Source organism: Prorops nasuta, unplaced genomic scaffold, assembly GCF_024137725.1.
Source record: "Prorops nasuta isolate Cenicafe-Biocafe unplaced genomic scaffold, Cenicafe_Pnas_1.2 PNAS00002, whole genome shotgun sequence".
In the NCBI taxonomy this organism is placed as follows: domain Eukaryota; kingdom Metazoa; phylum Arthropoda; class Insecta; order Hymenoptera; family Bethylidae; genus Prorops; species Prorops nasuta.
The window spans coordinates 10,011,126-10,024,660 of record NW_027116799.1 but is presented as its reverse complement, the minus strand read 5'-3'; the positions used below and the strand labels follow the sequence as shown (position 1 = coordinate 10,024,660).

The 13,535-nt window shown below is 37.5% G+C and overlaps 3 protein-coding genes across 11 annotated transcripts in view; 1 reads left to right on the top strand and 2 right to left on the bottom strand.

The window, feature by feature from the left end:
- Nucleotides 1-2,556: 2,556 nt before the first annotated feature.
- On the top strand, nucleotides 2,557-6,246 carry HLH3B (Helix loop helix protein 3B). 5 transcript variants are annotated; one of them, XM_066740530.1, is made up of 4 exons: nucleotides 2,557-2,830; nucleotides 3,729-3,956; nucleotides 4,044-4,255; nucleotides 5,093-6,246. In XM_066740530.1, the coding sequence occupies exons 1-4, from the start codon at nucleotides 2,828-2,830 to the stop codon at nucleotides 5,799-5,801; spliced, it is 1,152 nt and encodes a 383-aa protein (XP_066596627.1). In that variant the 5' UTR covers nucleotides 2,557-2,827; the 3' UTR covers nucleotides 5,802-6,246. The 5 variants fall into 5 exon arrangements, with proteins under 5 accessions (XP_066596627.1, XP_066596621.1, XP_066596632.1 ...); XM_066740524.1 differs by lacking the exon at nucleotides 2,557-2,830 and adding an exon at nucleotides 2,921-3,033; XM_066740535.1 differs by lacking the exon at nucleotides 2,557-2,830 and adding an exon at nucleotides 3,012-3,112.
- Nucleotides 6,247-6,669: 423 nt separating this feature from the next.
- Nucleotides 6,670-9,095, bottom strand: LOC136781655 (uncharacterized; the record flags this gene model as incomplete). The annotated part of the gene is made up of 3 exons (XM_066740577.1): nucleotides 6,670-7,513; nucleotides 7,622-7,902; nucleotides 8,599-9,095. Coding segments are annotated over 3 exons (1,617 nt in total), but the record flags the coding sequence as incomplete, so codon positions are not given.
- LOC136781584 (uncharacterized) overlaps nucleotides 8,959-13,535 on the bottom strand; it is a 7,410-nt gene continuing 2,833 nt past the window's right edge. For all 5 annotated transcript variants that reach the window (XM_066740476.1, XM_066740483.1, XM_066740499.1 and 2 more), the window contains 7 exons: nucleotides 11,596-11,868; nucleotides 10,615-10,878; nucleotides 10,228-10,469; nucleotides 9,802-10,088; nucleotides 9,559-9,720; nucleotides 9,189-9,484; nucleotides 8,959-9,098 (listed from right to left, as the gene is read on the bottom strand). In XM_066740476.1, the coding sequence (XP_066596573.1) occupies nucleotides 9,189-9,484; nucleotides 9,559-9,720; nucleotides 9,802-10,088; nucleotides 10,228-10,469; nucleotides 10,615-10,878; nucleotides 11,596-11,868 (1,524 nt within the window). In that variant the 3' untranslated portion in view covers nucleotides 8,959-9,098. The remainder of the gene's footprint in view (nucleotides 9,099-9,188; nucleotides 9,485-9,558; nucleotides 9,721-9,801; nucleotides 10,089-10,227; nucleotides 10,470-10,614; nucleotides 10,879-11,595; nucleotides 11,869-13,535) is intronic.

The following is a 13,535-nucleotide window of genomic DNA, read 5'->3' as shown; positions in this document are numbered from 1 at the left end:
CTCGAAGCCCTTTAGCAGCTTGACCCGGCGACTCCAAGATGAGGGGGTTATTGTGAGGGTTGGGGGTTGGGGGTTGGGGTCGTGGGCGGAGCAACCCTTATCATCTCGGAACACTCGCTACCAGCACAAACTCCGTGTCGGTTTTCACGAATCTGCCCAGAAAAATCACTAACGCTTAAAAATACTCCACTTGATTTTATACTATATATATATATATAAATTAATTTTACATAAACGAACCATCGAACTTTGTTCGATAGTGAACAAATGAATTTAATTTGATTTTGTTGGAAATAATTTTTTTTCTTAATATAGAATCTTAAATATTAAGAATAATGTTTATGCAAATTTTTGTCTATTGGGTTTTTTGTAAGATTTTATTGTAAAAATAGGATGAGGCGTGTATATGGAAAACAAACACAAATAATGGGATTAGAGCGAAGTGGCTGGTTGACGACGATAACGAAAATTGATTTTACCCTCTTGCCTCCTCTGGACCCCTAACTCTCTAGCAATCCTACCCCCAATATGGGGAATCTGTTCAAATGCGTTGACGTTCATGGGACACTGCGCAAACCAAACGACACGCCTCTTTTCTATTGACACACCCTTGACTACGGATTATTCTCCCATACGTTTTACATCACGTTTTATTTGTTACTATTTACGACACTCTACTATATATATATATATATATATATATATATATCTTTCTGAGCATAACAAAAATTTACCAAGTCAAAGATTTTAAACAGTGAATATAGAAAAAAAACTCGTTATATTTCTCCTTTTAAAAATGTGAATTTGGAAAATTGTAAAGGAAACAAAGGAAGCAAGGCCAGTAACCAAGTCCCAACACATAGTCGCGTTTTATTGATAAACCAAGCTTTCCTCTTTGTTTCTTATCAGTCAATAGATATCATCGTATCTTTACAAGCAAAACTCTTGTTTATCTGTAGAAAATATTTGATAATACAGGAATGGTTGTATCATCGCTGCAGAAGCCTTTAAAATGGTCCTTGAATTGATTTTTCATGTGCTATATATATATATATAGGATAGCTTTGCATTTGATCTGTGAATGAAATCAGCCATCGACACGTGTCGAGAGTTTCCTCGAAAAAAGACCACATGCCAAAGTGATTTTTAATATTATTTATGGTTTTTTATCATAATTTTTCAAACACTCGTAAAAATTTATTATTGGTATAAAAGAGTGTTTTATCAATGGAGAATTATTTTTTGATCGATTCGATGGATAAAAAGGGTGGGGGAAGGTAATAAAATGTGCACATAACTACCCTAATTTTTTATGGGGTTCTCTCGTGGTTTCCCACAGGGTGCTGACTGCGGTCAATTTGTGCGTGGCGATGAATAAAAATCGGGATTTAAAGCTACGCACGGATCATTATGGGCTCACGTGGCTTTCGGTATCGGGAAACTTATCGGAAAAGGCATTTAGAAAAATGTTTAAGGATACTGATAATATAACGCTATTGATACCTTGGGAATAAAATCACTGTTTATGTCCCACATAACTCAGTCGATTGAACAAATATTATTTTATATCGTCGATCGTACGATAAATAAATCATTTTGAAAATTGCCATGTAACTTAACTCGAAGAATTTTTTATGTAATAAAACCATTGTTAATACAGTAAAGTGGTATAAAAAATTTATTGGGCAAATAAACATATTATTTAAATTTTTTGTGTTAGTCCTGCCTGCAGCTGTAACAATAAATGAATTAATAATTACTGTATACATATATATATATATATATATATTGTTAATAATATTGATATAAGTTTTCAAATAACTCTTATTTTCTATTGCAAATTCCTGTAGTTAATTCCAAGAATTCTCCACACGAATGACTGAATTAATTTACAATTTCGATACAAATCATAATGATCATTTCGGTTTGTGAATTTTTATCGCAGATGATATTTTGATTTGGCACGTGCCAATAGAAATCAGCTTAAATAGATCTAGCAAAGGTCCCACGCAGATTGGCCGGTAATAGCGCTCGAATGAGCATCATTGAAGATTTAATCGGGATCTCTCGATGACACCTCGATGAACGCCAGTGGAAATAGTGACTCTCACCCTCCGAGGTGTCACAATAAAACAGTTAGCTGACTGGTGGCCACTTGACAGCAGGGACTTTCGGATCATCCCTTTCACCCCTAATGTATAATAAGCAGGGGATGATTTTTTACTTTCCGACCCACGTTTACTACTCATCCCCCCCCCCCCCCTTCCCGTTTGCTTGCTAATAAGAATTTTATTGTTTGGGAAAACGGATCGTAAATAAAATTGCAGGAATTTTTACTTTTATTCAAATTCCATACAATATTGAAAATAATTGTTATTAACAAAATAGTCGATGATGATAAAGAGAAAATAAAAGTTTGTTTACAGTGATACAAATTTGGTGCTGAGTTTCGATAAAATTTAATAGATAATTTTTTTATCTTAAGAAAAATAGATATAGAGGGATGCTGTACGTAGGGTGACATGGGTTGGTCCAGATAGAAACTCCACCCACCAAGTCCGCGCCCCGCCCTCGCAAAATCTCATTTCCTCCAGGACTGCCTGGCCTTTCTATTAGTTAAATCGTCACTACTGACTACGTCGGATATTGCCTTGGTGCTTTTGCTATGCTCCGAGTGTACACTCCTAACGCTATTAACCAATATTCCTTAAATTCCTAAGAATCTCACGAGTTTCTTCAAGGTTGTGATAAAATCTAACGAATAGTGATAAGAGGAGAGTGATTTAGAATACAAAAAAGTGCAATTGTCTGTTAAAATTCTATAATAATGGTGAGTCTCATTTTGGTTTTGTGTATAATTTTATAATTTAAGGAAGAGTTGTTGGGAGAGATAGCAAGGCCTGACGTGTCTTTTGAATGTCAGGGATATTGCTTGGTCGAGGATGTGATATCAGCTTCCTACTGAAGATATGCTAATTATATCTGTGATAATTAATGAGTTCACACATACATACAAGTGTTAAACAAGTTTTGGTATCTTGTCATAATTAAAATTATTCTGTGGAAATTATATTTGTGGTGTTCTCTGGTCCAGTTTGTGGATAGAATATTGGTTTGGAATATGTATATCTCGATCACAAATACATACAGAAGAATAAATGTTTTGTATAGTTTAGAGAGACTCGTATTTATATATATATAAGAGTTCTTGCCATAATTAAAATTACTCTGTGGAAATTATAGTTGTGGTGTCCTCTGGTCCAATGTGTGGATAGAATATTAGTTTGGAATATATCTCGACGACAAATACATACAAAAGAATAAATGTTTTGTATAGTTTATTAAAATTACTCTGTGGAAATTATAATTGTGCTGTCCTTTAGTCCAGTATGTGTATAAAATACTGGTTCGAAATATATCTCGATCACAAATACATACAAAAGAATAAATGTTTTGTATAGTTCAGAGAAACTCGAGTTTATATATATATATATATATGAGTTCTTGTGCCATAATTAAAATTGCTCTGTGGAAATTATAATTGTAGTGTTCTCTGGTCCAGTATGTGTATAAAATATTAGTTTGGAATATATCTCGATCACAGATACAAATAAGAAAAAATGTTTTGTATACTTCAGAGAGACTCGTGTTTATATACACACATATATATATATATATATATATATATATATAATAGTTCGATTTAAACGTGTGAAAATTGTTTACAGCCAATGTTGACGTATAACGGTTGTACCGGTGGTTCGACGGAGGTTGACAGTGGGTCCCCCGCCGATTCCTCGCTTTCGGGCGAAGGTGAACTTGGGGAGGAAGCTGGGGACTCTCCGGGAACACCGAGGGACACCGAAGAGGAGGCTACGCTCTCCGACGAATTTTATTCGCACGACACCGATGACGAGGATGATCAGAGTAAACGGAGGAGGGATCGTGGCAGTTCGGTAAAGTTCAAAGAAATATTTTTGATTATCGCATTGAATTTGGGGTGCGACAGGGTGGAAATTTTAATTATCAATTTTAATTCCAAGGTAGACGGGGTCTCTCCGTCCAGTGGTGGTCATCTTGGATCCCCGACTCCTCGCGTGGGGTCTCTGGGTGTGAGGAAATTGTTCACCAATAGTCGAGAAAGATGGCGACAACAAAACGTCAGCGGAGCTTTCGCTGAACTTCGCAAATTGGTACCCACGCATCCTCCGGATAAGAAATTGTCGAAGAATGAGATTCTTAGGATGGCTATAAGGTAAAAGTAGAGAGCGGTTTAGACTTGATCATTATTCTGGGTATTTTGTTATTTATTTTTTATTTGTATATATTAATGCTAAATGCGTTAACTTTAAAATTTTGGAAAAGAATTAAAAAAAAAAAAAAAGGAATTATGTATAAGTAAAAGTTCAATGTTTTCAGTTACATGTGATTATTGATAAAAGTTCTGAAATGATATTGGATAATGTGTTATTTCTTGTTATATATCATTATCAGTGCTAAATATGTCAACTTTAATATATTTGAAACATTTTCGAAAGGAAGTGAAAAAAAGAAATCATATAAGAAAAATGTTAATGTTTCTATAGATATATCAGATTACTCATTAACTTTCTGAATTGATCCTGAGTACTGCGTTATTTAATTTTTATTAGTATCAATGCTAAATATGTTAACTTTAAAAATTTTTGAAAAATTTTTAAAAGGAAAGAAAGAAAGGAAATAATAGAGAGATAAAAGCAAAAAGTTACTATTTGGAAATACATCAGATTACTGAGTAATGTTCTGGAAAGATTCTGGCTGCTGTGTTATTTAATTTTTATTAGTATATTATATAAGTTAACTTTAAAAAGTTTGAGAAATTTTTAAAAGGAAGGAAAAAAAAAAAAAAAAAGAAATTATAGAGATAAGCTATAAAGTTTACTATTTGGAGATACATCAGATTACTGAGCAACGTTCTGGAAAGATTCTGTATACTGTATTAATAAAATTTTATTAGTATGCTAAATATGTCAACTTTACAATATGAGAAAAATTATTGAAAAAGAAATAAAAAAGAAAAGAAATCACATAATAAAAATGTTAATATTTTCAGATACATCAGATTACTGAGCAACGTTCTGGAATGGCAAAAGAGCCAGGACAGAAACGGGATTCAGCAGCAGGACGTCAGGATAAAGTGCGAGCCTCAGTTCAATCAAAACTCGGCATCTTACCAGCAGAAAAATAATTTGCTTTTTTTCAAGCAGGAGAAAGCAAACGCAGAAAATTCCTCGAGTTTCAAAGTGTCGAATTTTCTGGGGCAGAAGCATTCGTCGCATCCGGCGTCGCACGTGGTCTGCGATAAGAATGGAAATAATTTGTTGATGATAGCACCGACCAATATGAACATTTCGAGTTCACTGCAGAGCAAAACCAACGTTATGGTCCCTTCGACCACGTCACAGCCTCACTTTTCCTCAAACGACCTTGGTCGTGGGAGTATGATACATGGATCAGCCAATCGGGGACCGAGTTTCCCCAAATCACCTCAAATCCCATCAACAACGAATTCTAACTTGTCCAATGGGCTGCCTGGATTGTCATTGGTCGCCAATATTTCTGGCTCTGGGAATGCGAGTGTTACGAATTGTGGCCAGAAGAGATTAAAGCTCGAGCGAGAAGACGAAGAGCAGTCGAATCTTAGCAAGGATTGTAGGGCGTCCGTTCATCATGGCATTTCAGTGAGGAAAAGGTCAAGGACCACCATAAATGTCAAGGACAGCAATGGATTTCGAAATGAATTTCGCAACGATCGAAAATAAACTTCCCTGATCCTTTGTGACGAGTGATACATATTATTTATTATATTATACATATTGTGCCAATAGAGTTTGTTTTGTTAACGTTCTTGTTATTATGATTATAGGAAAGTGAAGTTTATTACAATCGATGCAACAATCGATTAATCATTCTTCGTCTTTTGGACATATCACTTTATTGTTCGTCTATTATCACATTGCTCTGTATACCGAACGTGTATACGCACATTGATAGTGGTGTGCAGTATTATCAGTAATTTACAGCTATAAACATTGAAAATAAAGCTCTGCTTCAGTGTGTATGATAAAACACATTGACACAGACATACATTATTATAATATAAACATCGATGTAAATATGAAGAGGTGTAAGCAAGCACCAAATCTCCTATTTAGTGTCATAGAACGTCGATACTTGGAAAGCAAATACATCGTCTTTTAATCGAAATGTGTAACAGTTAAAATTCATTTATGGTACACAGCACAATTTTCGAGTCATTTTATCCGTGGACGAGGGTTATTTACATTTTTGCTGTTTTGGAAAGTCAAGTTTAAATTCATTTTTTGAGAGTGGCAGTCCAGAAGGGGAAGTGGACCTCGGGATTCTATGCCACGTGAACTTTGAACTTGATGGATTCTCATTCCTGGTTCTGAGGTAGCAATCTTATCATGATTTCGGTACTAGATTTAAATCAATTTAACGAAGAGTCAGTTGAAAAATAAAAATTAACCTTGAGATACTTCATTAAATAAGCTTAGAACTTGGTGGAATCCCATTTTTGGTTCTGAGGTAGCAATTTGATAATGATTAATGTTACTAGACAGAAATCAATTTACTAAAGAGTCAGTTGAAAAATAAAAATGAACCTTGAGATATTACGTCAAATAAACTTTATATCTAGTGGAATCCCTCTTCTGGTTCTGAGGTAGCAATTTGATAGCGATGGGTGCCGGATTGTTAAGTTCGATTGGAGGGAGAGGGGTCGAAGGTCGTCTCTCCTCGTTATGGCTAAAAGCCCTTCTGGGTTGAGAATGATAAATCTCTTTACTGCTTTGGCACTCCAGACTGGCTCTCTTGGAATAATTGCCAATGCTGACGTAAGTGGCATCGCTGCTGCGTGGGTTCTTCAAGAAGCCAACTTCCGCATAGCTGCAGGTACCGGAAGTGCGTGATTTCGAGCTAGCATCAGAGATACGTTTCTTCTCGCGCGATACATCGAAGCTCCTCAGGGTCTCTTCAGTATCCCTGCGAGAACTTCTTCCCCTAATATCGTCGTAATCATCGGAATAGGTCCTTCGTTCCCTAACTCGCACCTCCTGGGATCCCAGATCCTCGCTGAACCTCAGCCTCTCGTTGAACCTCCTCAGCCTCTCGTCAGCCTCGAAAAACACCTCGCCATCGTTGTTACATTTTTTAACACTTTGACCTTGACACCGTTCGTTCTCCAGCATCTCCTGATGACGCGACCTCAGGGTCTTCGTTTTGCCGGTCCTCTCGTTGAACTCGAGGTCCTGGCTGTTCCTACGAATAGGAACGTACCTTTCATCCTCGCTGCTACTCTTGCTGATCCACGTAAAGTCCACGGATGGTTTGTTGATTCTCTGAGGCCACTCGTTTTCGGTTTTAAAGTCGTAAAGCTCGCGCATGCGCTGAGTCAACCGATTGGTACCATCGTTATCCGGTGACCTCTGTAGGACTCTCGAGTCTTTGCTTCCTGTAACGAAATTGATCGTTAAAATTGGCTTCCAAATGAAACGAGTAAGTATTTTGTTTACAGATTTCAAATCGATGTAAATTGTTTGTGATGAACGAAATTATTTACCTTTTTGCAGGGAGTTGTTGTCCTTTTTGGGGGAGGGTGGTCTCGAGAATTTTCTTAAGGGATGCCACTTTTCTTCCTGACTCGAACTTTCACTCTTTCTGTTTTCATCGATCGATGGTTTTCTCTCCAAACTTTTACGACGTAGCGGACTGGGCGAGGGATTTCTGTTGAACGTGATCCATCTCGTTGCTGCAGATCTCGTACTTTCGCAGGTATTTGTTGCTCTAGCCAAAGGAGATGCCTCGTATCGAAACCTCGAAGTATTGACACTTGGTATCCAGCTGTTTTAAAAATTTTAACTCTTTTGCTTTAAAGTCTCCTCTCTTCTTCTCTTAAAAAGATTTTCACAAGATAAAAAACATATTCTAATCACGCACACATGTCTTTAATAACGTTTAAAGTATTGAATTAAAAATTCTATGCAAAGTTTTCAATCGATATTATTTTATTTATTCAATTACAATAGAGAAAAAGTGGTCCAAATAGAAAGGGTGTCATCATGCGAGGAAAACTGGGTGCAAATATACTTAAACTAATACAAACACGTATATAATTGTTGCATTTTGTTTTATTAAGGATACCCATTCAACCAACGCGAATATGTTTATAAATACTTATGAGTAATTCTGTATAAAGAATAATGATAATACGTGGAGTTGATAAAATCAGATAGAAACATATGAAAATAAATGTTGTAAGAAAATACACTTAATGTACATGTAGAGGGGAGTATATTTACAGAGGGTGTATCATTGAAGGCACACCAGAGTTCCACCTTAAAAATTCATTTATCTCTGTAAATATATATATAAGAGATAAATGAATTTTTAAGTTTGACCTCTGGTGCACCTTCGGTGATACCCTGTATACACTCTACATACAGTTCCTATCAACCAACAAGGTTTAAGAGAAAACCAGAATAAACAATACGATCATCATTGCATCTTAAACGAGATTGGCTAAATTGGAGTAAAAACCTCGAAGAGATGAGTCGAGTGTCGCTTCCGGTGCGGTTTCTTCCCTCGGGTGGTTGCTCGCTGTAGGAACCGGAAGTGACGTCAGTGCTGCGACTTCTAACAGCAGTTTGTTTGCCAGTCAAAGTGTACTTTGATTCCTGTTTCTCTTCCATCGACTCCTCGACGTTCTCCGACCTTTTCAAGGTTCTTCTGGGTTCTCCAGGCAGCCATTTGTAAGAGTCGACCACCTTCGAGGACCCTTCCCCACTGGTGTTGTGACGTTTCGCGTCCTTCAACACTGGAATCACTTTCTTGCCCTGAATTCGAGTTATACTTTTTGGCAGAGGGACCCAACGCGATGGGTCTAATCTGCTACCATCACCAGCCTCGGTGTGTCGTCTTTCTTCGACTCGACGTTCGGTGTATTTCTTCAGACAATCCACATCTGCACTTCGACTCCTCTGACTTCGAGGAGACCTAGATGGTCTTCGCTGACCGTTGCCCAGTGGGCCAGCCCGATCCTGGTTTGACGAATAATTTTGTTGAATAAACAAACGCGAGGGTTTCTTTACATAAAGAATATTATTTCAAATTTTGTCCATATATAATACCTAAGCAAGATGGAGTTTAGCATAATCCGATATATGAAGAATTCCATGTTGGGCAGAAGCTATGTGCAGGCTGCTGCCTGATGCACGTGAGTTTATTCTCGAATTATGCAATTCTGTTATTTGAGTGCTGCAAGCAGCAGCTGGGTCCCCACTGGATGCCAGAAATCCATTCCAAAATTCATTTCCTGGCAAAGAATTGCCATCCCAAGCATAAGTCACTACGAGTAATTTGTTGGAGTCTGCAGACCTGAATAACTTGCTGTGTGGTTCTCTCAGTGCAAAATGAATTTTTATATCTGAAATTTGTACATTGTTCGTTTAATTATGGAATCTTATGTTTATCGAAAAATAGAGTACTACAAACACAAACCTCCTAAATAATCCCCATTCCCAGCACCTCCACATTTCTGCTCGTGGAAATATGCAAACATAATGTCAGATACGTATTTTAATTTCTTGTTCATCTTTTTCACAGCAATCTCGAAAGTTTTCAGAAAGTATATTTCCTGGTCCTGTATTACTCTCCAAACACCTAAAAAATTTTAAGTGTATCTATATATACTTGAATTGGAAAATGCAGTTAATCCAAAGAACATGAAGAGTGGCTTCTCACCTAAGCCAAAACCCACGACATGGATAAAAGCAGTGGTATTTTGTTTCTCAGCTCGAGTATTGGCTTCGAGTAAGATGAGTTCGACGGTGAGTAAAGTTCTTTTCATATAGTTTTCTATATCGAACACAGTTTGGCTGGCCAGTGAAATGTATCTCCTGTTATCCTTCGACTTTACACGTTTCACAACTTCCTCGTAGAGTGGATGATACTCCTCTCCATAAAACTTGGCCCAAAGGACTCTCAGTCCTCGTTTTTCTTCGGTGGTGCCCTCCACAGCTGGTCCATATCTGACATTATTATTATTATTAAAATAGTAAAAGGATCAAAGTTACGAGAAAATTCTAACAAAACTATTCACTGCAGTAAATTGCAATGCAAGATTACGTAATCCATCGAAGAGCACAATTTAAATTCGAGTGAACCTACCCATTATCCATATTATTTTGCAAGGGCGTCAAAAGAATATCCTGATATTCCATGACACGTGGTCTCGCGAATCTGGTCCCAACTACTCCAATAATGACTCCGGTCCTTTCAATCGAGTCCGGATCATTAGTAGCTATTCCTCTGTTCTCTCTCGAACCATCATTTATGAACTCGGTGTGGGAGGACACCACCATCATGGCTGACAATTTTATTTCGTCGTAGGACAAACATTTTGCCAAAACCTGAAAAGCACGATTGATTATTATATTTATTTTGCAAATAATTTCTTTTAACATTGAAAATATCGTTTTATGATTGAATGGTTATTTTTAAACGTGAATGCACAGGTGTATAACAGTTTTTAGGTATACTCGGTGTTAAACGTACCAAGGGCTCCTTTTCGTGGTCGGTACCAACACTCTCCCAACCATTGGACCCAGTGTTATTATCAATGAGCTTGTATCGATCCTGGGCACCCACGAACGAAACTGCTCTCTTATCGAGAAGTCGCTGGATAAATTCCACGAGTCCCATGTCCTTGTACACAGCCTTCTCCACGGGGCTGCCATATTGTCTTTTGTACTTGAGCCATCTTGCGATTAAAGGTAGCATTGCTTCGTGAATCAAGGGGTACACTGAATTGGCATTGAACTGAAAGAAATTAATAATTTTGATCACAGTGAAGATATTTTAATTTGGCAATATGAAAATTGACAAATTGAAGGGTAAGCGATAGAAATGTTCAAGGACGTGTAGAAGCAGAGGCTTGAAGGGGGAGAGTCGTTGGGAGGATTTGGGATCGATAGGATGTTTAAATGATCAATGAATACCTTAATTTGGCATTGAACTAGAGAAACGTAAAATTTCGATCACGTTACTGTAAAGGCAGTCTGGTTCTCTAAGCCGAACCCCCACTCTGTCCTTGTTGCTCATAGAAATATATGGGCTTGGACATCAAAGTGGGGGTGCCGTTTAGATTCAGACTGGCTTCACTGTCACAGTCGAGATATACGTGTTAATTTGATAATATATATATATATATATATATATATATATATAAAATTGACAAGTTGAAGGTTAAAGGGTAAAATGTTCAAGGACGTGCAGAAACATGGGTTAGAATAGAGAGGATCGTGGGATCATTTGAGATGGATAGATTTTGAAATAGTGAATACCTTTGACACTGAACCAGAAGAAACAAAAAATTCCAACCCCACTCCAACAAACCTTAATTTCTTAATACATATAGGATGGACAAGTTGAAGGTTAACGGGTAAAATATTCAAGGACATAGATAGAGAAGCACGGGCTCCGTCGGAGCGGGTGCGGTTGGGACGTAGGATAGATTTTTGAAGGGTGAATGAATACCTCGAGAGTGTCGGTGGTGACTCCCTTGTGCCTGAGAGAGGAGCATCGCACCGTGTTAATTGGAAACTTGACGGGAAATTCTTCGCTACGTTTGACGAGCTGTTCGAGTGTCGTTGGTGGGGGTAAGGAAAGTTGCAAGCATTTCCTCAGCAACTCCTTCGTGTCGTCGTCGAAGGGCACCCCATTGGGTGCACCCAAGGTGTTCTCCCACGATATTTCCGGTGGCTCCTTTGCCAACACACGCAGACCATCCTCGTCTGCTCGACGTTGAGCCTATGCAAAAGAAATAATCTCCATTTAACCATCGATCATCGTATCGAACAATTGCACCTACGTCACGAGTGATGGAGGAGCGTGGGAGGGAAATTGATAAATGACTGAATAAAAAAAAAGTTGAGAGGCAAAATTCGCAAAATATCGGCGCGTCATCTATTAATAGCGAGGATGATTAGAGCAAGGACGCAGTCTCTTTGACACCCGAGCATAAAATCCGTTAAGTAGTGGAAAATTTAGTTATTCACTCTAGCGAGCTCTTCGTCTAACGTGGAACGCCAGGCTACGTTTTCCGTTTAGCGATTCTGCCACTCCAGCGACAGGGGTGAGCAAGAAATTTGTCTCTAATTAAGGTTGCTCGCTGAAACAATCCACGAGGAATCTTATGTTCAGCACCGTTGTTTTTTTTTTCTTTTTTTTTTTTGCTTAGTGAATATAACTATTTTTACAGCACAGGTACCTATCTTTAATAATTTAACGCACACGAGTTCGTCCAATTTTTTTTTATCGTCCTCGTTAATCAGTTATTTTAAGCACCACGTGTTTTGAATTTTTTGCAAATTTTCATTGGCTGGGAATAATTACGTGTGTCTGATTTTTTATTCACGTTGTATCAAACGTTTTGTGTTTCCCATTGCAATAAAATCAGCAGCTAGAGAAAATCAATAGTTTGTACAGGAGTATATATGCGGGTATTAGCAAAGGCCTCATGGTTAAGTTATTTTTAAACGCGGATAACGGAAATAGAAGTAAAATTCTCTTTCGATATTATAATATCGACGTTTAAACGTTAAACTCGTGTCAGCCTCAGCCAAGCTTATTCTTTCTTGATTCGAATGGAACAATGACAGTGGAATCAGAGAGACAATTTTTATCCTTCTTAAGACGCGAAATGTACAAATTGCTTTCTCTTAAGGTAGTAGTCTGGTAAATCGATCGGTTTTGCATGGTATTTTTCGGGAATTTTTTTGACTACCTAAATGAAATGCAAAAAATCTGAAAATCTTATATGTTGTTAATACTATATTGAATTATACAAAATTTTTTTTTTTAATTTTTACGATATTTTATTTAAATTACATGGGGTCAAAGTAGGTGAAAAATAAAAAAAATTTGCTGCTGGCCCGTGAGGTATCTCCAGTTTGGGTAATCGGAAACAAAAAAATGCAACGGATTATTGTTCAGTAGGATTGTCATTCTGGCAGGTGCTAGAAAAAATTAATTTGGTTGAAAAATAATAAAATGGCGGACTTCGAAAGAAAAAGATACAATTTTTTAGTGTAAATTGGGCTGTAAATTGAAAAGTAATGAATGAAAAACATTGATTCTAGTACCCGCCAGAATTACAGATGTGTAGAACAACCTGTAAAAATTTCAGCCCGATCGGTTCAACAGAAAATCTGTTATGCCTCGGGCCGACCGAGAAAACGTGGTTTCGAGAAAAACGCGCGTTTAAAGTTTGGCTAACAGAACTTTCATCCTCACACTAATCGTCGATCCCCGGTGCGTGCAACAAGCTTCAGGTCTCTTCATACGTGTCAAACGCGGGTATATCTGGTTATATCCTTTCGTATATCAAAAGGTATACGAAACTTCAAGGAAATATAAAGGTAATGAGTCATAATAGTGAGGAATAACCGTTAGCAGCTGTCGTGCACCTTACAGCG